General features: G+C 51.6%; 2 protein-coding genes and 1 long non-coding RNA gene across 3 annotated transcripts in view; 1 reads left to right on the top strand and 2 right to left on the bottom strand.

The window, feature by feature from the left end:
• Nucleotides 1-862: 862 nt before the first annotated feature.
• Nucleotides 863-9070, bottom strand: LOC122463010 (killer cell lectin-like receptor subfamily B member 1B allele A). The gene is made up of 6 exons (XM_043529030.1): nt 7481-9070; nt 5548-5634; nt 4684-4851; nt 3460-3614; nt 2165-2277; nt 863-1032 (listed from the first exon to the last, which is right to left on the bottom strand). Exons 1-6 carry the CDS (start codon nt 7623-7625, stop codon nt 909-911), a joined length of 792 nt encoding a protein of 263 aa, XP_043384965.1. The 5' UTR covers nt 7626-9070; the 3' UTR covers nt 863-908.
• An 882-nt stretch (nt 9071-9952) lies between these two features.
• Nucleotides 9953-22382, bottom strand: LOC102937470 (killer cell lectin-like receptor subfamily B member 1B allele A). The gene is made up of 6 exons (XM_037913424.2): nt 21975-22382; nt 14611-14697; nt 13686-13853; nt 12448-12602; nt 11122-11234; nt 9953-10332 (listed from the first exon to the last, which is right to left on the bottom strand). The coding sequence occupies exons 1-6, from the start codon at nt 22060-22062 to the stop codon at nt 10209-10211; spliced, it is 735 nt and encodes a 244-aa protein (XP_037769352.2). The 5' UTR covers nt 22063-22382; the 3' UTR covers nt 9953-10208.
• LOC122463011 overlaps nt 20369-22419 on the top strand; it is a 25461-nt gene continuing 23410 nt past the window's right edge. Inside the window, exon 1 of the long non-coding RNA XR_006285941.1 lies at nt 20369-20379. This is a non-coding gene — a long non-coding RNA (uncharacterized LOC122463011). The remainder of the gene's footprint in view (nt 20380-22419) is intronic.

Here is a 22419-nt window from a genome sequence, read left to right as displayed (position 1 = left end):
AATGGAAGAGTGCGTCTGTCAACCTGCACAGGGAGGTGGAGTTCCTGCACCAAGGAAAAACCCCTCCCGTCGCTGTCGGCTGTGTCTACACTACAGGGTTACACCAGCACAGTTATGGCAATCTCACTATGTTACTATAGTCCCTGTAGTGTAGACACACCCTCTGTTTTACACTTCTGTTGTAACCCTGTAATCACTTAATCGCTGGGCCTCAATTCCCCCATTTATTAAATGTAGATAGTAATGTTTGCTCTGTCCAGTTAGGCTTTGATTTTCAGAGGAGCCTAAGAGTTGAATTTTATTGGGATTTGAGCACCTGACACCCTCAGGGGCCTTGGAATCTCAGAGTCTGATTGTAAATTCTCTGGGGCAGGGACTGTCTCACACTGTGTCTGTGCAGCGCCCGGCACAACGGGGCCCTGATCTCAGCTGGGGCAGGGACTGACTCTCGCTGGGTGTCTGGGCAGCGCCCGGCACAACGGGGCCCTGATCTCAGCTGGGGCAGGGACTGTCTCTCCCTGTGTGTCTGTGCAGCGTTACCGTAATGCACATAATGATGTCCCAGGAATCAATTAATTTTTATACACTGAAAACAATTTTAGAAGCTAAGTGATTTTATAATTTGTAAATCTAGAACCCTTCCAAAGGGCCAGATCCCCCGCTGGCATAAATCGGGGAGAGCTCCCTGGAGTCAATGTGGCCAGACCCCCAGCTGGTTGAAATCAGCCATAACTCCATGTGAATCAGTGGGCCCAGATCCCCGGCTGCTGTGAATCAGTCTTGCTCCACTGACTTCAATGGAGAGGCCCAGATTTCCCCTACCTGAGAATTTGTTCGTGGTAATAAAGACAAACACACTTGGTGTTTTGCATTCCGCCTATTCAAACAGAGGTCACCAATCCAGCCGGTTAAATTAGCACAGCTTCCTTTTGGCAAATCCATTTATAGTCAGTGGTGCAGATTTCAGACTGGATCCGATTCTTCTGTACTGCAGCGCAGCTGTTCTCTTCAGCAGGACCCGATACCGGGAACCTAAGGAGTGAAGGAGACAGTCACTATCGGTGTGTTTAGAGGTGGAGAAGAGCCGCTGTTCTCCTCCCTTCCAGGAGGCTGGCGTTCCAGCCATGATCTTTGGTCTTTCCGTAGATAGGCTAATACGTAAAGCAAGTTGGTACGTTCTGGAGAGCTGTACGTGGTACAGAAACTTGCAGCGAAGTGTTTAATGCGGGTGCTCCTTCCGAGAGGCCAACCTTTAGAACCCTGCAAATGTTCCCCTTTTGAAACTTACTTGAAAAGTTGAGTCCATTTCAAATTTCAATTAAAAATGGGGAAGGTTTTGATGAAATTTGTGAGATTTTTTTTCTAGAATTGGTTTTTTTCACCAATTATTTGAGGTAGTTGGAACTTTTTCAGTTTTGAACCTGATCAGCTTTGGACTTCTGAAATCTCAAATGTGATTAAAAACAAGAAAAGACTTATAAAAATGTTTCCCCTGTTGTGTAACCAGTTCCAAAGGTGCCGACTGCGTGGGTGCTCCTGGGCTGGGGCACCCAGAGGGCAAAAATAGTGGGTGCTTAGCACCCACCAGCTACCTGCCAATCAGCTGTTTAGTGGCAGGCGGGAGATGCTGAGGGGAGGGGGCGGAGCCAGGGCGGGAAGAGGCGGAGTGAGGGTGAGGCCATGGGGGAAGGGGCAGAGTGGAGGCAGGGCCTCGGGGTGGAGCAAGGGTGGAACACCCACCCAGAAAGAAAAAAAATCGGCACCTGTGACCAGTTATGCCAAGGATTGATGAGTCCAGGGTTGCCAACCCTCCAGGATTGCCTGGGAGTATCCAGGAATTAAAGATTAATCTTTAATTAAAGATTAATGATGATGTCATGTGATGAAACCTCCAGGAAATTCATCCAACCAAAGTTGGCGACCCTAGATGACCGCATGCAAACAGAGACCCTGATTCATTTATGTGTTTGCTTAGGTTTCCTCCCCTGGGTACTGCCATTCACTCCAAAGTGAAACCCATGTGTGTTTGCAAGATTGAGGCCTTTACACTGTAAAATTAATGGATGAAATCCTTCACCAGCAGATTTGCCATTGACTTTAATGGGGATTTCACCCTATATGCTTATTGCAGGCTGATGTCAAATACTAATCAGGAATCACTCACAGTGTTTGATTTAACGGGGAATCATCCACCCAGGTCCACTTCCTCCCTGGGGATGTGATGTTGAGTCCAATCCACACCGGATTTTGATTTCCTGGAATATTCTGTATGAACTCCTGTGAAATGGACAAGGTGTCAGAGGGAACAGAACAAGATAGAATTCCCTGGTTCCTTTGCTCACAATGCAAATGAGACCTGATCTCTTGTTGAGGTTTTGATCATCAATTTCGGTGACAAATCAGGACTAGCTGAAACTCCAATTGAAAGTACTGTAAACATAACAAATAATTTACACTACTAATTAATTACTGAGTCAGTCCTGTTCCCCTCCACCAAGATTTTGATGAATTTTGTTTAAATTTTTCAATGAACTTCAATAAACATTCTCAATGTTTTTGAATGAAATTTTTTTTACTATTTTTTTGTGCTGGCTTTTTTTAACACAGCTCTAATGAATAATTAGTAACATTTCAGCTCTGGGCAAACTCTTTGCTGTTATCCAGCTACTGCACCTCTTTCCATATAGAGCATGATTCTGTACTGAGCGAACAAACCCTGTGCAACATTGCTATACAGCTGTTACCCAGCTACCCCACCCCAGAAGTAGCCGCATCTCAGTGATAGCTGAACAATCCCTGTCTCCAGTTTGTACTTCATCATTTTAAGACCGTAAAATGCTTTGGGATCTACTATTCATGTATTGATTTCAGTATATTTAGGCTTGGAAAGATTAGATTTTTATTGGTAAATGTCGACTTCACTGTAGACACACAAACTGATGAAAAAATATTTTCCATTGATGATGATACAAATTTACAGAGAGGCAAAGTAAGAAAAATACTGCTCGAGAAGTTAGCATTTGATTTAAGGATTCTTACTTCGCATATTTTGATGGTTACAAAACTTTACCTTTTTGAATCTCAACGTCTACTGTCATTAAATAATTATGGCCGGACCTCCCAGCCCAGTGTCTGCCCCCGCCCCATGATTTCCCACAACCGTGGAAACGTAAAGCAATAAAAATGGATAAAAAATACTTATAACCCTTAAGTTTGCATAACTGAAAATTTAAATTGATAAAAAAAATTAAAAATGATTAAAAATAAATGGAGACTATCTGTCAACATTCTGAAAAAGATGAACATCTCGTTTCACTGTAAAATTTTCCAGTGAAAAATAGAAAAATTATGAATGAAAATGTTGCTTTCAAAAGTTTGTGGATAGAAAAATAAAAAGGGATTTTGACCTGCTCTCATTAACAAGGACACAAATACAGTGAAGTTTAGCACATTCTTTACCAGCTCCTCCCGGTCCTGGATCACTAGCAGGTGAGATCCCCTCCGTGAGCAGTCATCACGGCCCCTGCTCCAGTATTGATTCTCTTCAGACAGCCGGTAGCACTTGTCCCTGTGCGGCACCCAGTGCCTGGGGCAGAGTTTGCACCCGGAGCCCTCTGGACGGGGGAATGGAACAGTATCAATAACGGGTCTGATCATTCGAACAGCTCTGACCAGCTTCCCCCGCAGAGACGCACGGCGCCTTCCCACTCAGCATGTTAGTGAGACAACGTGCAGCGCATTGGCAGAGCTCTGGGGACACCATGGGGTGCTCTGGGGACACCATGGGGTGACCCCAATACCTCCGTGTGATGCAAGGGGGCGCTGTGCTGCAGGTTAGTGGAGCGGGGGGCTCAGGAGGGGGCAGTCTCCCTTCACAGCCATTCCTGGCTCCAATGCCCCAGTGCGGCACTGGGGGCACTGTGTTGGGCTATCAGAGGCTCAATAGGGGGCGCTCTCACCTTGCAGCCACGGCTGACCCTAATGCACCAGTGCAGGGCTAGGGGGCGCTGTGCTGCAGGGCTCAATAGGGAGTACGCTAATGTCAGTCAATGCTGGCCCTGATCTCAGCTGGGGCAGGGACCATCTCTCCCTGTGGGTCTGTGCAGCGCCCGGCACCACGGGGCCCTGATCTCAGCTGTGGCAGGGACCGTCTCTTGCTGTGGGTCTGTGCAGTGCCCGGCACCACGGGGCCCTGATCTCAGCTGGGGCAGGGACCGTCTCTCGCTGGGTGTCTGGGCAGCGCCCGGCACCACGGGGCCCTGATCTCAGCTGGGGCAGGGACCGTCTCTCGCTGTGGGTCTGGGCAGCACCCGGCACGATGGGGCCCTGATCTCAGCTGGGGCAGGGACCGTCTCTCGCTGGGTGTCTGGGCAGCGCCCGGCACCACGGGGCCCTGGTCTCAGTTAGTGCCTCTGGGTGCTACACGTGTAATACACGTATCAGCTAAAGAACTGTAAAATCTGATTACACTGTTATGGCTCCAGCTGCCAGGGCTCTGCCCACCCTGACTGGCCACGAGCTGTCGCAGCTGAGGCTGTAGGTCCCTGGCGATATTACAGAGGCTCCGGAAAGGAGGGATGGGACAGAGAGGGGGTGGGACCGAAGGTGTCTCGGCTCTGTGTAAACAGAGTGTGTAGCAGTGAGGGCGAGTGACGGGCTGGATGCAGGATGCGCGGGGGTTACCTGCTGAGCTGGTTTCCACCCCACACAACTTTCGCTTCAGGCAGGATTGGAAATCCTCCAATCTACGGTGGTACGGTGTTGTGTTTCGATTGATCTCACATGAATCACGCTTCTCCGAGGTCTGCGGCACGGCTGCCGTCTGGCGATTCTGGGATGGGCGCTGGGAAACTTCAAAATAAATAGAAGCCAAAAATTGGAGAAGACGAGGCCAGATTCCAGCTGGTGTCGATCAGCCGTAACTCCACCCACAGGCCCTGATTTTTGGATTTCCCACAGGGTGCTCCGCCCCGCTCTGTCCTGAGACCCCGCCCTCACTCCGCCTCTCCCCCCGAGGACACGCCCTCAATCCGCCTTGCCTCCAAAGGCCCCACCCTCACTACGCCTCTTCATGCCCCCACTCCACCCCCTTCCCCAAGATCCCCCTTCCCCATCCTCTCTCCCTTCCTCTACCCGCTGTCCCCTGCCCCATCCCCCTCTCCCTTCCCCTGCCCTCCGAACAGCTGATCGGCAGCCAGCCCTGGGGCCAGGCCGAACCACGGTGGCTGGTGGGTGCTGAGCCCCCCCATTTTTTTTTCTGTGGGTGCCTGAGGCCCAGAGCACCCCGGCGTCAGCGCCTATGGCTCCATCAGAGTCCATGGGCCAGATCCCCAGGTGGTGTCAATGACACTATGGCAATTTATAGCAACTGAGAATCTGGCACGGTTGTCCCAGAATCACAAATGTCAAGGCTAGAAGCGACCTCCTGTATCTCCCAGGCCAGAGGCCGCCGCTCAGCGATTCTCGCCTTGAGCCCCAACAACGTGTGCTGAGTTCCCGCTGCGTTGCTGGGCCGCAGCACAAAACCCACAGCCGGGGGCTACTCACCCAGGACAGCCAGGACTATCACAGCTCCCAGCAGGACGATGTTCCCGGCGCAGCTGACCCGATGCCAAAGCGGACACTGCGGACAAGCTGCAAGAAGCAAGGGGGGAAATGCAGAGCCGGTTTGCATGCACCAGGGGAGATAACTGTCTGTGGTGCACCCACACCCATTGACATCTGAAGGCGACGTCTCTGCCTTTTAACACCTGGCCTGGCCTGTTTGCAGTTCTCGCCTGTCAGTGGAAACAAGCCCCCTTGTTTGACTGGGGCTAGCTGAGCAAATTGCTTGCAAAAGTCTCTGAGACGGAGGTGGAGAAGACACTGCTCTTCTCAGCTCAGCAGATCAGGAAACCCACTGCTGGAAATGTGCGTGCGGGGAAGGTGAACGTGTTATAATGCATCTGATGAAGTGGGTTGTAGCCCACGAAAGTTTATACCAAAGGAATAATACTAGAAAGAACTGGAGTCGGTAACAGAATTCTGTCCTCCTAAGGAACTCACCCGGCTCCGTTTCTGTAGCAGCTGAGCGCCGCATTGTAACCCGGGAAATATTTACCCTCCCTGCCCTGCTCTGAGACAGGGCAGCACTATTATCCCCACCTTGCATAGATACCAAGGCCAGATGGGACCTTTGTGATCATCTAGTCTGACCTCTAGATAGCACAGGCCCGAGACCTGCCCCACAATAATGCCTTCAGCGGAGCTGTCAGAAAAACATCCCAGCTTGATTTAAAAACGGTCAATGATGGAGAATCCCCCCGTGACCCTTGGTAAATTGTTCCATGGGTTAATTACTCTCCCTGTTACAAATGCACACCTTATTTCCCACCCGAATTTGTCTAGCTTCAAGTTCCAGCCCTTGGGTTGTATTAGAGCTTTGCTAGACTGAAGAGCCGGTCATTAAATATTTGTACTGACAGCCTGGGATCAAGTCACCCTGTCACCTTCTCTTTGTTACGCTAACTAGATGGAGTTCCTGGAGTCTCTCACTGTAACACAGGTTTTCTAACCCTTTAATCGTTCTCGTGGCTCTTCCCTGACCCCTCTCTAGTCCATTAACCTCCTTCTTGAACGGCGCGCACCAGCCCTGGCCGCAGGAGCCCAGCAGCGCTTGTACCGGGGACAAATACAGAGGTAATAGAACGCTGCCCTGTCTCTCCACGCCTGCTTACAGGTGGGAAACAGAGGCACGGAGTGATGGAGGGCCAGCTTTCCTAAGGTATTTAGGTACCTAAAAAACCAGGCCGGGTGTAATTTTTTTAAAGCCTTTAAGTCCTGCTGAAGCCAGCTTGCTCAGGCACCTAATTACCTGTGGAAGTCTGTCCCTACGTGCCTAGCTCAAGACGACACAGGGAGTGTGCAAAAAAGGACTTAAACACAGGTCTTCCAAGTGTCCTTCCCCCCTGGGCCTCCCTGCTCCTTCCTCTTGGTCTCAGTACGTGTCGATCGCATTCCAGTCGGGCAATGTGATGGCACAGGAGGGCAGAGCTGTACCATATACTGTGACCAACTGTGTATTGCTCTCACTACGCCCAGATCTCAGTGACCCTGTTCCAAATCCGGAGTCACTCCACTGCGATGAATTGTGTCAGGGCTGCATTCAAATCTCAGTTACCTTCTTCCAAATCCAGAGTGACTCCACTGCAATGAATGGGGCCAGGGCTGGACTTTGACCTCAGTGACCAGAGGTAAATCCAGAGCAACCCCACTGAAGGCAGTGGAGTTAGGACCAAATTCTGATCTCCGTGACCCTGGTGTAAATCCGGACTTAATGTATTGAAGTCAGTGAAGCTATGCCCGCTTGCACCAGATGGGGATCTGACCCCTCGTGCATTGCTAGACCTGCTATTTATCAACATTACAGTTGCAAAAATGGAATCCCAGCCTCCCAAAATCCACACCCCTGAAAAAACGCCACAAAGTGAAAGGCACTCACTGTGATGCTGAGCCGGGGCCGACGTGTGGCTGGGCAGAGAGCCTGCCTTGAAGTTTACATTCTCATAGACTTCTCCATCAGCCATGGCCAGCAAAGGCAACAGCTGCATGGGAAGGCACCGTCCTAGCTGTGTGCGAGCTAACATGAACACGCCTCCACCAGGAAATATTGTGTCAGTTGAAACCTGCCACCTTCTGACCACTGCGTGAGCTTTGGCGAAGGGCGGAATAATTTGCACCTTCTGCCCCTGCTGCTCTTTTCAAAAGTGCCCGGAGAGTTCGCTGCTCCACCCGACTCCGATTCAGTGCAGATCCGAACTCAGTGAGGCAGCAAATGCCAATCCGGAGCCATACAGAGCCAGTGCAAGCGGGCTTGTGTCGAGATCCTGCCCCTCTGCTTTTGTCTGTGCTCGGAGAATCAATGGTCTTTGAGGGGGCTGCCCACAGCAGCCAGCTGTCAAAAGCCTGTGTAGCAATTTTAGATCAAGAGGCGGAAATGAGCTCGAAAAGAGGGTGGGTGGACAGGTTTCCATCACAATGTTTTCACTACCATGAATTTTTATTTTTGGGTAGAAAGTAGCCGCTTTCCTCGAAACGTCTGGAATGTTCGTCCCCCCAACGAAAAATCCCCCACCCGAAACGAAATGGTTGCAATTGGGGGCGGGGTGGGGGAAGATTTTGTGTGGGGAGGATGCACAAGAAGAGGAAAGTTTCCACTGCAAATGTTGATTAAAATGGTGAAAAAAAAATCACTTCCCATCAACTTTTTCTGTGTGTGTGGGGGGGGGGTGGGGGGAACAGCATTTCCCAGTGTTTGAAATCAAACTTCCCTGGCCTGGTTTACCTGCATGATCCAAGGGGCGGGAAGTTGGTGTTTTTATGATTTATGATTTGCCTTGGGGCAGTTGTTTCATTGTCTGTGCAGCTAGACAGACTCGCCCTCCCTTAGCACCCTAAAAATAGCAGCGTGGATGTTGTCTCAGGCTAGCAACTCACGTCCAAGCCGGCCGGCCTTCCCCCGGGTCTGAGCTCAGGGCACTAGCCCAAGTCACTAGCACCGTACCCGCCACCCTGCCAGTTTTTCAGTGCTAGGTCTGGCGAAGCTAGCATGAACCTTTTCACAAGTAGCCCTGGTACGTGGGAGCAGAGCGTGGCGATGACCTGCTCTGGCTGCATGTGCCCTCCAGCTGGCCTTTAAACCCTGCTCATTGACTGGCTAAAAAAGTCACCCACCTGTTACTGAAGTTTTTCTTTCTACTGCAGAAGACCTTTCCAGCCCACCCACTGCTCTGAGTGTGATGCTCCACCCCGGTGACCTACGGTGCGGTTTAGAACCGAGCATGAAAACAGCTGGAGAACGGGGCTGTGTAGAATGATTAATAATTTCACAGATTTGAAGCTCATTAGATCATCTTGTCTAACGTCCGTACCGCAGGCCAGAGAATATCCGTAGTGCTATGTCAAGTCCATAGCGGCTATTTGGGATGCCTTAATCTGATGATACTTGGCAATGCTTTCCTCCATAGTGAATAGATATAGTGCACAATGACAGGCCCCAACAGACCTGTTAAAAGTGAAAGTGTAAAACATTTTGGGGTTGAAAGCAAAAGCCTTTTCAAAACCAGACATTTCTACCCCAAAATGTACTTTGGATGGGTTTTAAAAAACCCCGTACTGGGTCAGACCAAAGGTCCATCTAGCCCAGTGTCCTGTCTTCCGACAGTGGCCAATGCCAGGTGCTTCAGAGGGAATGCACGGAACCAGCAATCATCCAGCGATCCATCCCCAGTCCTTGTGAGCATGCTCAGTACAAACCAAGCAGCAAATCTGGGGATGGGGGCAAGTGACCCCGCATGCTCCCCCTCTGCCCCCCCATGCATCACCTCTGGTCATATCTTTTATTCGATCTGCTGGAGAGAGAGACGAGCCTTTGAGGTCCACAGAGCTCTTCTGCAGGTCTGGGAAAGGTCCTCAGAGTGTCACAGCTCAAAACAAGGTGGAAGAGATGGGAGTAAGCATAAGGAATTAACAAGAAACCACTCCAAATAACACAGGCCAGGGAACCTCACTATGTTACTCCTGTATTGAGCACAGTGACTTGTGCTTGACTAAAGCCTTTTCCCAAAAGGCATCAAGACATCAAGAGATGGAGCATCCACCGCTCCCCTTGGGACTTCCTTCCAAGTTCAAATTTTGAAAACTGAAGAGAATCCATTTTTTTTTCTGAAAATGGAAAACATTTTTATGGAAAAAAATTCTGTTCCTGAGCAGGGACTGTCTCTGGCTGTGTGTCTGTGCAACGCCCGGCACAACGGGGCCCTGATCTCAGCTGGGGCAGGGACTGTCTCTCCCTGTGTGTCTTCAGTGCCCAGCACAACGGGGCCCTCATCTCAGCTGGGGACTCTAGGCGTTACCATAAAGTATACAATAATGTCCCAGGAATCTTTGAATACTCTGAAGACAATATTAGAAGCACTGTGAAAAAATTATAGATTTATTTTTTTAAAAAATAATCAAAGAGCCAGATTCCCAGCTGGTGTGAACTGGCCGCAAGTCCATTAGAGTTAATGGGCCCAGACCCCCTATGGGTGTAAATCAGCCTTGCGCCATTCACTTTCTTGGCATTACCCAGATTTACACTGCCTGAGGCTTTGGTAGCTGAAATAAAGATGAGAACGCAGGATGTTCTGCATTCCTTATATGCAAACAGAGGTTGCCAATCCACCCGTTTAAATGGGCACAGCTTCCTTTTGGCAAATCCATTTATAGGGGGTGTTGCAGTTTTCGGACTTGATCTGATTCTTCTTTACTGCAGCACAACTGTTGTCTTCAGCAGGACGTGATACCGTGAATCTGTGAAAGGAGTGAAGGAGACAGTCACAATCAGTGGGTTTAGAGGTGAGGAAGAGGGTCTATCGCAGCTATTCTCCTTCCGTGCAGGATGCCGGGGTTCCAGCCGTCATCTCTAGTCTTTCCCCAAATAGGCTACTACATGAAACGAGTTGATATGTTCAAATCCAGACCTGGTGGAGAGATGTACTTGGCACAGAAACTTGCAGGAAAGTGATGAATCAGAGCGCTAGCGCAGAGAGGCCAATCTTTAGAACAGATGCAAATGTTCAGCTTTGAAACTTACATGAAAAGTTGAGTCAATTTCAAATTTCAGTGAAAAAACAGGAAAGTTTTGATGAATTTTGAGTGGCTTTTTGACCTAGTTTTTTGACCAACTATGGAGGCAGTTGGCACTTTCTCAGTTTTGAAACTGATCAGCTTTTGAATTTTGAAATCTCAGATGTTGACAAAAAACAAGAAAAGATTGAAAAGATCGTGTTTCTCCCCATTTTGTAACCAGTTCTGCCCAGGAGCAATGGGGCCATGCAAACAGAGACCCTGATCCTGCAAACATGTATGCATTTGCTTAGCTTTCCTCCCATGCATACTGCCATTGACTTCAATGAGAGAGTTTAAGGTAAGCCCATGTGTGTTTGCAGGATCGAGGCCCTTACACTGTAAAATTTCTGGGTCTAATCCCTGCCCCATGGAGGCCAACAGCAGGTTTGCCCTTAACTTTAATGGGGCCCAGGGTCTCACCCTATGTATTTATTGCAGACTGATGTAAAAAACTTATCAGGAAACGCTCACCGTGTTTGATTGAACAGGGAACCATCCACCCAGGTCCAATTCCTCCCTGGGGATGTGATGCTGAGTCCAATCCACACATGATTTTGATCTCGTGTAATATTCTGGATGAACTCCTGTGAAATGGATGAGGTGTCAGAGAGAACAGAACATGGTAGAATTCTCTGACTCCTTTGCTCACGACGCAAATGAGACCTGATCCCTAGTTTGGGTTTTAATCATTAGTACTGGTGACAAGTCAGAACCATGAAATCCAAGTGAAAGTAAACACAACAAACAATTTATACCATTAATTAATAACTGAGTCAGTCCTGTTCCCCTCCACCAAGATGTTGATGAATTTTGTTCATCATTTTCAGTGAACATCAGGAAACATTCTCAATGTTTTTGAATGAAAATTTTGACAATTTTTTGTGCTGGCTTTTTTTTTTTAACACAGCTCTAATAAGTGATGAAAAGCATTTCAGCCCTGGGCAAACATGTCAGCTGTTATCCACCGACTGCCCCTCTTTCCATATCGGATTCTGTACCGAGTGAACAAACCCTGTGCAGCATTGCCATACAGCTGTTACCTAGCTGCCCCACCCCAGAATTAGCCGCATCCCAGCGATAGCTGAGTGATTCCTGTCTCCAGTTTGCACCTAATCCTTTTAACACTGTAAAATGTTTTGGGATCTACTATTAATGTATTTATTTATATAATTATTATTATTTATTTGTATATATATAATGTATTTATTTATATAAAAATTTAATCGCCCAAGCCTAAATATATAGGCTTGGGACAATTCGATTTTTATCAGCAAAAGTTGACTTCACCGTACACACACAAACTGATGACAAATATTTCCACTGACAATAATCAAAACTTACAGAGAGGCAAGGTAAGGAAAATGTTGCTTGAGAACTTAGCGTTTGATTTAAGGATTCTTACTTTGGCTATGTAGACGGTTACAAAGCTTAACCTCTTTGAATCTCAACAGCTACTCTCATTAACTAATTATGGTCCGACCTCCCTGCCCAGTGTCTGACCCCGCCCCATGATCTCCCACAACCGTGGAAATTTACAGCAATAAAAATGGATAAAAAATACTTCAAATCCATAATTCTGCACTACTGAAAATTTAAATTGTTAAAAAATGATTAAAAATAAATGGAGAATATCTGTTGAAATTCTGAAAAAAACGAACATTTCATTTCACTTTAAATTTTTCCTGTGAATGAAAATTTTACTTTCAAAAGTTTGTTGCTGGAAAAATAAAAGAGGGCTTCGTGCCCTGCTCTCATTCAGAAGGACACAAATACGGTGAAGTTTAGCACATTCTTTACCAGCTCCTCCCGGTCCTGGATCACTAGCAGGTGAGATTCCCTCCGTGAGCAGTCAGCATGGCCCCCGCTCCAGTATTGATTGTCTTTAGACACCCAGTAGCACTTGTCCCTGTGCGGCACCCAGTGCCTGGGGCAGAGTTTGCACCCGGAGCCGTCTGGAGGGCGAAATGGAACAGTTATTAAAATAATGGATCTGCTCGTCCACCGGCAGAGACACACGGAGCCTTCTCACGCCATGTTTTAGTGAGACAAAGCGCAGCGCATTGGCAGAGCTCTGGGGAGCGTGGCCAGACCATAACATCATGGGGTGCTCAGAGTAAGTGCTGGCTCCAATACCCCAGTGTGATGCAAGGGGGCGCTGTGTTACAGGTTAGCGGAGCAGGAGGATCAGCAGGGGGCGCTCTCCCCTCACAGTCAGTGCTGGCCCCAATGCCCCAGTGTGGCGCTGTGTGGGGGTGCGTGGGGGAGCTGCGTTCGGTTATCAGGGGCAGAGGCTCGATACAGGGTGCTCTCACCTTGCAGTAGGGTGACCAGATGTCCCGATTTGATAGGGACAGTCCCGATATATGGGGCTTTTTCTTATATAGATACCTATTACTCCCACCCCCGTCCTGATTTTTCACACTCGCTATCTGGTCAGCCTACCTTGCAGCCACGGCTGACCCCAATGCTCCAGTGCAGGGCTAGGGGGCGCTGTGCTGCAGGGCTCAATAGGGAGTACGCTAATGTCAGTCAATGCTGGCCCTGATCTCAGCTGGGGCAGGGACTGTCTCTCCATGTGGGTCTGTGCAGCGCCCTGCACCACGGGGCCCTGATCTCAGCTGGGACAGGGACTGTCTCTCCGTGTGGGTCTGGGCAGTGCCTGGCACCACGGGGCCCTGATCTCAGCTGGGGCAGGGACTGTCTCTCCCTGGGTGTCTGGGCAGCGCCCGGCACCACGGGGCCCTGATCTCAGTTAGTGCCTCTGGGTGCTACACGTGTAATACACGGATCAGCTAAAGAACTGTAAAATCTTATTACACTGTTATGGCTCCAGCTGCCAGGGCTCTGCCCACCCTGACTGGCCACGAGCTGTCGCAGCTGAGGGTGTAGGTCCCTGGCGATATTACAGAGGCTCCGGAAAGGAGGGATGGGACAGAGAGGGGGTGGGACCAAAGGTGTCTCGGCTCTGTGTAAACATCAGGGTGTGTAGCAGTGAGGGCGAGTGACGGGCTGGATGCAGGATGCGCGGGGGTTACCTGCTGAGCTGTTTTCCACCCCACACAGCTTTCGCTTCAGGCAAGATCGGAAATCCTCCAATGCACAGTTGCACACTGTTGCGTTTTGATTGATCTCACAGGAATCGCTCTTCTGAGCCGTCTGCGGGACGGCTGCCGTCTGGCGAGTCTGGGATGGGCGCTGGGAAACTTCAAGATAAAAAGAAGTGAAACATTGGAAAAGACAAGGCCAGATTCCAGCTGGTGTAGGTCAGCCGTAACTCCACCCACAGGCACTGATTTTGGTTTTCCCAGAGGGTGCTCCATTCCCGCTCCATCCTGAGGCCCCGCCCTTGCTCCGCCTCTCCCCCGAAGCCCCACCCTCGCTCCGCCTCTCCCCCCAAAACCCTGCCCTTGCTACGCCTCTTCATGCCCCCACTTCACCCCCTTCCTCGAGATCCCCCTTCCCCATCCCCTCTCCCCACTGTCTCCTGCCCCATCCCCTTCTCTTCCCCCTGTCTCCGCCCCCTCCCCCTGCCCTCCGAACAGCTGATCAGCAGCCAGCCCTGGGGCCAGGCCGAACCACGGTGGCTGGTGGGTGCTGAGCCCCCCCTATTTTTTTTCCATGGGTGCCTGAGGCCCGGAGCACCCCTGGCGTCAACGCCTATGGCTCCATCGGAGTCCATGGGCCAGATCCCAGCTGGTGTGAATCGGCCGCAGCCCCATTGGAGTCAATGGGACAGATCTCCAGGTGGTGTAAATCAATGACACTATGGCAATTTATAGCAACTGAGAATCTGGCACAGTTGTCCCAGAATCACAAATGTCAAGGCTAGAAGAGACCTCCTGTATCACCCAGGCCAGAGGCCGCCGCTCAGCGATTCTCGCCTTGAGCCCCACAACGTGTGCTGAGTTCCCGCTGCGTTACTGGGCCGCAGCACAAAACCCACAGCCGGGGGCTACTCACCCAGGACAGCCAGGATTATCACAGCTCCCAGCAGGACGATGTTCCCGGCGCAGCCGACCCGATGCCAAAGCGGACACTGCGGACAAGCTGCAAGAAGCAAGGGGGGAAATGCAGAGCCGGTTTGCATGCACCAGGGGAGATAACTGTCTGTGGTGCACCCACACCCATTGACATCTGAAGGCGTCGTCTCTGCCTTTTAACACGCTGGCCTGGCCTGTTTGGAGGTCTCGCCTGTCAGTGGAAACAAGCCCCCTTGTTTGACTGGGGCTAGCTGAGCAAATTGCTTGCAAAAGTCTCTGAGACGGAGGTGGAGAAGACATTGCTCTTCTCAGCTCAGCAGATCAGGAAACCCACTGCCGGAAATGTGTGTGTGAGGGGGGAGGTGAGCGTGTGTTAATGATCATACAGAGATACAATGAACTGGTGTAAACCATCAGCTCTGAGTAGATATCTAAACTGAGGTGGGACAGGATGATTCCGATCATCTCGTCTCATCTCCTGCAACACCCAGGGCTGGGAATTTCACCTGGGATTTCCTGCCTCGAGCCTGGCAATGCGTGGTCGGACGAAAGTGTGCCACAGAATACATCAATCAGTGACACACGTATGCAGGAGGCATCATCCTCTAAGGGATTCCTTTGTGCTGCCATCCTGGTTTAGAGAGAGGGAGGAGCTGTCGGACCCAGAGCAGAGAGACCAACGCTCTCCTTGGTTGTGAAGCCCACAAAAAAACTTGACAATGGCTAGGCTGAGGGTGCAGCCACCACAGCTCATTATGGGCTCGTTGTTCTCCCCTATCCGTCTGTCTGTCACCTTCTGTCGTCTCTTGTCTTAGGCCTAGATTGGAAATGCCATAGGGCAGGGCACTGCCTTTTTATCCCGGGTTTGTACAGCCCCGAGCACAACAGCGTCCTGGTAAACGACTGGGGCTTCTGGAGGCCACGCTAATACAAATAATAATTAAGTGACTTGACTGAGGTCACACACGGAGTCAGTGGCAGAGCCAAGAACCAAAACCAGGTTTCCCACGTGCTAGTCTGGTACCTTAGCAACAAGGACATCCAGCCAAAAGAGGCACTTGCACTGATACACTGGAGCGGGACTGCCTCTGGATGGTGACTCAGCGAAAGCTCTGCTCCCTCGGTGGTTCAGAGCCATAGCTGATCGGTTTAGGAACTAAAAATTCATTGCTGTTTTTTATCCCCTCCAGGAGTCAGCCCGACTCTAGAAGGAACTGGAGTCGGTAACAGAATTCTGTCCTCCTCAGGAACTCACCCGGCTCCGTTTCTGTAGCAGCTGAGCGCCGCATCGTAACCCGGGAAATATTTACCCTCCCTGCGCTGCTCTGAGAGAGGGCAGCACGATTATCCCCACCTTGCGTGGATACCAAGGCCAGAAGGGACCTTTGTGATCATCTAGTCTGACCTCTAGATAGCACAGGCCCGAGACCTGCCCAACAATAATGCCTTCAGCGGAGCTGTCAGAAAAACGTCCCAGCTTGATTTAAAAACGGTCAATGATGGAGAATCCCCCGTGACCCTCGGTAAATTGTTCCATGGGTTAATTACTCTCCCTGTTATAAATGCACGCCTTATTTCCCACCTGAATTTGTCTAGCTTCAAGTTCCAGCCCTTGGGTTGTATTAGAGCTTTGCGAGACTGAAGAGCCCGTCATTAAATATTTGTACTGACAGCCTGGGATCAAGTCACCCCGTCACCTTCTCTTTGTTACGCTAACTAGATGGAGTTCCTGGAGTCTCTCACTGTAACACGGGTTTTCTAACCCTTTAATCGTTCTCATGGCTCTTCCCTGACCCCTCTCTAGTTCATTAACCTCCTTCTTGAACGGCGCACACCAGCCCTGGCCGCAGGAGCCCAGCAGCGCTTGTACCGGGGACAAATACAGAGGTAATAGAACGCTGCCCTGTCTCTCCACGCCTGCTTACAGGTGGGAAACAGAGGCACGGAGTGATGGAGGGCCAGCTTTCCTAAGGTATTTAGGCACCTAAGAAACCAGGCCGGGTGTGATTTTTTTAAAGCCTTTAAGTCCTGCTGAAGCCAGCTTGCTCAGGCACCTAAGTACCTGTGGAAGTCGACCCTACGTGCCTAGCGCAAGACGACGCAGGGCGTGTGCAATAAAGGACTTAAACGCAGGTCTTCCAAGTGTCCTTCCCCCTGGGCCTCCCTGCTCCTTCCTCTTGGTCTCAGTACGTGTCGACCGCACTCCAGTCGGGCAATGTGACGGCAGAGGAGGGCAGAGCCGTACCATATACTGTGACCCACTGTGTATTGATCTCGCTTCGCCCACAGCCGGCATGAAATCGTTGTCTGTGCAAAGTAAAGCTGCAGTTACTCCGCACCGGTGTCAGAGGCGGATTTACAGTAAAACACAGGGTGCCCTGGCACGGGGCCCCTCCCAACGACAGAGGGCCCCAGGGCTGGGCAGCTGCGGGGGCAGAAGCTTGGTCCTGGCGGCTCCTTTTGCAGGATCCGCCCCCACCAGCAGCCAAGCTCCCCCCTCCCCTGCCTCTTCCCCATCTCCTCCCCCAAATGCGCTGTGGCCCCGCCCCTTCCCCTCCCTCCCAGCGCTTCCCCTGCCGCCAAACAGCTGTTTGCCAGTGCTCAGGTCACTCTGGGGGGAGGGGGAGGAGCGGGGCCGCAGTGCGCTTGGGGGTGGAGGGGGAGAAGAGACAGGGGTGGGGCCTTGGGGAAGGGGGTGGAATCGGGGCAGGGCGGAGCAAAGGCGGGGCCCCCGCGCTCCCCCTACACATATCCCCCCATCCCTGTGCCGTGAGCTGCTCAGGGCTGGGAGCTTGGGTGGGGCAGTGGGCGGGGAGCACCTCCCCAATCCCAGCCCACACCCCCAGCCCTGAATCCTGCATCCCCCTCAGCCCCTGCCCTCCCTGATGACTGCACCCTCCCACATCCCCCCCACCCCTCGCACCAAATGGGAGCTCCTGCACCCCGCCCCCACATTCCCACCTGCACCCCTCGCACCGAACAGGATCTGCCCCAGGTAAGCGCTCCACACCCCAACCCCCTGCCCCAGCCCTGAGCCCCCTCCTGCATCCTAACTACTGGCCAGACCCCGCACCCCAACCCCCAGCCCGCTCCTGTACCCTAACTCCCTCCCAGAGCCTGCACCCCCAGCCCTGAGCCCCCTCCCGCACCCTAACTCCTGGCCAGACTCTGCACCCCAACCCCCAGCCTGCTCCTGTACCCTAACTCCCTCCCAGAGCCTGCACCCCCAGCCCTGAGCCCCCTCCCGCATCCTAACTCCTGGCCAGACCCTGCACCCCAACCCCCAGCCTGCTTCTGTACCCTAACTCCCTCCCAGAGCCTGCACCCTCAGCCCTGAGCCCCCTCCCACACCCTAACTCCTGGCCAGACCCTGCACCCCAACCCCCAGCCTGCTTCTGTACCCTAACTCCCTCCCAGAGCCTGCACCCCCAGCCCTGAGCCCCCTCCCACACCCTAACTCCTGGCCAGACCCTGCACCCCAACCCCCAGCCTGTTCCTGTACCCTAACTCCCTCCCAGAGCCTGCACCCCCAGCCCTGAGCCCCCTCCTTCACCCTAACTCCTGGCCAGACTCTGCACCCCAACCCCCAGCCTGCTTCTGTACCCTAACTCCCTCCCAGACCCTGCACCCCCAGCCCTGAGCCCCCTCCCACACCCTAACTCCTGGCCAGACCCTGCACCCCAACCCCCAGCCTGCTCCTGTACCCTAACTCCCTCCCAGAGCCTGCACCCCCAGCCCTGAGCCCCCTCCCACACCCTAACTCCTGGCCAGACCCCGCACCCCAACCCCCAGCCCGCTCCTGTACCCTAACTCCCTCCCAGAGCCTGCACCCCCAGCCCTGAGCCCCCTCCCACACCCTAACTCCTGGCCAGACCCTGCACCCCAACCCCCAGCCCGCTCCTGTACCCTAACTTCCTCCCAGAGCCTGCACCCCCAGCCCTGAGCCCCCTCCCACACCCTAACTCCTGGCCAGACCCTGCACCCCAACCCCCAGCCTGCTTCTGTACCCTAACTCCCTCCCAGAGCCTGCACCCCCAGCCCTGAGCCCCCTCCCACACCCTAACTCCTGGCCAGACCCTGCACCCCAACCCCCAGCCTGCTTCTGTACCCTAACTCACTCCCAGAGCCTGCACCCCCAGCCCTGAGCCCCCTCCCACACCCTAACTCCTGGCCAGACCCCGCACCCCAACCCCCAGCCCGCTCCTGTACCCTAACTCCCTCCCAGAGCCTGCACCCCCAGCCCTGAGCCCCCTCCTTCACCCTAACTCCTGGTCAGACCCTGCACCCCAACCCCCAGCCTGCTTCTGTACCCTAACTCCCTCCCAGACCCTGCACCCCCAGCCCTGAGCCCCCTCCTTCACCCTAACTCCTGGCCAGACCCTGCACCCCAACCCCCAGCCTGTTCCTGTACCCTAACTCCCTCCCAGACCCTGCACCCCCAGCCCTGAGCCCCCTCCCACACCCTAACTCCTGGCCAGACCCCGCACCCCAACCCCCAGCCCGCTCCTGTACCCTAACTCCCTCCCAGACCCTGCACCCCCAGCCCTGAGCCCCCTCCTTCACCCTAACTCCTGGACAGACCCCGCACCCCAGTGGTTTTTTACATTTTTTTTTTATACAGTGCTCTTATCCAAAGCACTTTACACTAGTTGGCTAACGGTACAAACAGTATTTGGGAAGATCACTACGTGGGCCGTCGAGACCCTCGGCGATTTTCAAGTGGTCTGTGGAAAAATAAGTTAGGCTACAAGAACAATCAAAGTCCCTCACTTTATTCTCATTTACTTCCTATTACTTATAGGAGGAGGATGAAGAAGAAAAGAATGAAAAAGAGGGTCCGGGGGGTGGGGAGATCCGAGCGAATGTTCTTTTTCTTGGCTGCGTCCCAAGGAGGGGCCCCAAGAATGAAGCTGAGCACAGGGCCCCACTAACGCTAAATCCGCCACTGATTGGGGTCACATTTTCCTCAGCGCTCAGGGCCAGATTTGCAAGGCCTCAGGACCCACAATCAGGGCTCGGTGCCCAAGCGGACAGCTTTCCAGATGTCCCGAGTCCATCCGCAATGCCGGCTGTGACTGTCTATGGGCGGGTTTCCAGAGATTAGCACCCAATACGCTGGGCTCCCCTGAAACCTAGCCACTGAGCTGGGTGCCCACACGAAAGCTGAGATCCCCTGCAAATTTGGTCCCACGTGCGGTGCTGAGCATTGTGGGAAAATAAATAAATAAATCAAGGCATAAAGGCCAGATGCTCAGCTGCTATAAATCAGCAAAGCCCTGTAGACCCAGTGATGACAGGATTTACACCAGTGCCAATCTATCTCTTAGACTGTGACTGGTTTGCAAGAGTTCAGAGACACTGTCTCGTTTACCAGCCCAGAAACAAGTCAAAGCATTACGCTGACCTTCTCCTACCGGCTAGAGCAGTAGTTCCCAAACGTTAACAACCCGCAACCCCTTTTACTTAAATGTCCAGTCTCACGAACCCCCTCCTAAAAATGAAAATTTCCCGGGATTTTCTCCTTTACCTGAGTATAAATGATAAAAGCAGCGATGTTGGAAATATACAATTTGTTTTTATGACATGCTTACTACTTATTATAAATTCTTATTGATCATTACAGTATTTTTATTCCATTATGAAAATGGCAACACTCTTCCAAGATCGCACTTTCGTAGCTTGTATCACTTTGATTAAGCCTGTTAGAAGACAAGGCTCCTATGTTTCATCAAGGAGTATCAGACGTGTTGTGAGTTCAGTCCTTGAGGGGGCCACTTAGGGATCTGAGGTAAAAATTGGGGATTGGTCCTGCGTTGAGCAGGGGGTTGGACTAGATGACCTTCTGAGGTCCCTTCCAACCCTGATATTCGATGAGTCTATGTTAATGTGAAACAGCGTGAAGGGATTTAAGAAGCCAACTCAAAGAGTTCCTCCTATACAAGCATTCAGATCTTGAGCAGTCCAGGCAAACGACGCACGTTACAACAAAGCTTGCACTTGTTCTTCATCATAATTTTAAAAACAATATTAGCTGCCTATTTAATTTTAAAAACAGCAAAAAATATCCCCCTCCCTTTCCATTTCTTCTAAGGAGTCTTGAAGTTTAAATCACCTCAGTGTGATAGATATGCTTGCTTTCATCTGCTTAGCTCTTGGAAGTCCAGGGGCTCCGGGCTGCTGGCCCGGCGCTGCCCGGGGTTCCTAGGGACAGCTCTGTTTGCCATTAGGGAATCTTTTCCCGAGAGCCCCCTGTAACATTTCGCAAACCCCCAGGGATTCACGAACCCCAGTTTGGGAACCACTGGGCCAGAGGAACCTAAACCCAGACCCCCAGCTGGTGCAAATCAGCTGAAACACCACCGTAGTCTACAGAGCTGATTTGCACCTGTTGATTATCTGGCCCTGCATAGTGATGCTCAGACAAAAATCAATGTGAAGGTGGAGTGTATATTTTATCCTTAATTTAATGGTAAACGCATTGCAGGGGTGTTATAATCATCCTACCACCAAGCGCTGCCCCAAAATTGAGAGTTAAGGCTACCGTGAAAAGGAATCTTGGTCTGGAAATGCACAATTGAGGCAGCCACACAACTTACATCTGCCCTGTAGTGATACCATGAAATAAATATGCAATTAGGATGAACACACGTTAGCGTTTTGGATGCTGGGTTTGATGAAGCTGATTTGAAAAAGACATTAGATTGTCTTCAGGTTATTTTCTTTCATAGAGTCAGTGCTGGTTTCAGATCTCAGTGACCCTGTTCCAAATCCGGAGTGACTCCACTGCAATGAATTGTGTCAGGGCTGGATTCTGATCTCAGTGACCCTGTTCCAAATCTGGAGTGACTCCACTGCAATGAATTGAGTCAGGGCTGGATTCAGATCTCAGTGACCCTGTTCCAAATCCGGAGTGACTCCACTGCAATGAATTGAGTCAGGGCTGGATTCAGATCTCAGTGACCCTGTTCCAAATCTGGAGTGACTCCACTGCAATGAATTGAGTCAGGGCTGAATTCTACCCTCAGTTACCTTGTTCCAAATCCAGAGTGATTCCACTGCAATGAATCGGGTCAGGGCTAGATTTTGACCTCAGTGACCAGAGCTAAATCCAGAGCAACCCCTCTGAAGTCAGTGGAGTTAGGACTAAATTCTGATCTCCGTGACCCTGGTGTAAATCCGGACTTAATGCATTGAAGTCAGTGAAGCTATGCCCGCTTGCACCAGATGGGGATCTCACCCCTCGTGCATTGCTAATATTTATCAACATTACAGTCACAAAAATGGAATCCCAGCCTCCCAAAATCCACACCCCTGAAAAAACGCCACAAAGTAAAAGGCACTCACTGTGATGCTGAGCCGGGGCCGACGTGTGGCTGGGCAGAGAGCCTGCCGGGTGGTTTAGATAAGTGTAGATTATTCCCTCGTCAGCCATTGCCAGCAAAGGTCACAGGCAGGGAGCTGGGTGTGAAGGCACCGTCCTTGTGTCTGAGCTAAGATGACTGACACCTCTTCTATCAGGAAATATTGTCTCTGTTGAAATCTGCCCACTTCTGACCACTGCCTGGGCATTCGCCAATGGCTGAATAATTTGTACCTTCTGCCCCAGCTGCTCTTTGAGGGTTGGACGCTTGACTCTACTCAGATTCGATGGCGACTCTAACTCAGTGAGGCAGCAAATCCCAGCCTGGAGCACCAGGCAGAGCCAGTGCAGACAGTCGTGTGTCTAGCTCATGCCCCTCTGCTTTCCTCTGTGCTCGGAAAATCAATGGTCTTTGAGGGGGCTGTCCAC

The sequence above is a fragment of the Chelonia mydas genome, chromosome 14, assembly GCF_015237465.2.
Source record: "Chelonia mydas isolate rCheMyd1 chromosome 14, rCheMyd1.pri.v2, whole genome shotgun sequence".
Taxonomy (NCBI): Eukaryota; Metazoa; Chordata; order Testudines; family Cheloniidae; genus Chelonia; species Chelonia mydas.
The sequence above is the reverse complement of the archived record's forward strand: the minus strand, read 5'-3'. Positions and strand labels throughout refer to the sequence as shown.

What these genes read in the sequence shown, in the direction of transcription:
- LOC102937470 (XM_037913424.2), bottom strand. Translation starts at nt 22,062, where the DNA reads ATGGCTGACGAGGGAATAATCTACACTTATCTAAACCACCCGGCAGGC. An exon ending in GATAATCCTGGCTGTCCTGG is followed by an intron (nt 13,854 to 14,610) that starts GTGAGTAGCCCC and finishes TTTATCTTGAAG; the next exon opens with TTTCCCAGCGCCCATCCCAG. An exon ending in TCCAGGACCGGGAGGAGCTG is followed by an intron (nt 11,235 to 12,447) that starts GTAAAGAATGTG and finishes TCCATTTCACAG; the next exon opens with GAGTTCATCCAGAATATTAC.
- LOC122463010 (XM_043529030.1), bottom strand. Translation starts at nt 7,625, where the DNA reads ATGTTAGCTCGCACACAGCTAGGACGGTGCCTTCCCATGCAGCTGTTG. An exon ending in GATAGTCCTGGCTGTCCTGG is followed by an intron (nt 4,852 to 5,547) that starts GTGAGTAGCCCC and finishes TTTATTTTGAAG; the next exon opens with TTTCCCAGCGCCCATCCCAG. An exon ending in GGTGGAAACCAGCTCAGCAG is followed by an intron (nt 3,615 to 4,683) that starts GTAACCCCCGCG and finishes TCCCCCGTCCAG; the next exon opens with AGGGCTCCGGGTGCAAACTC.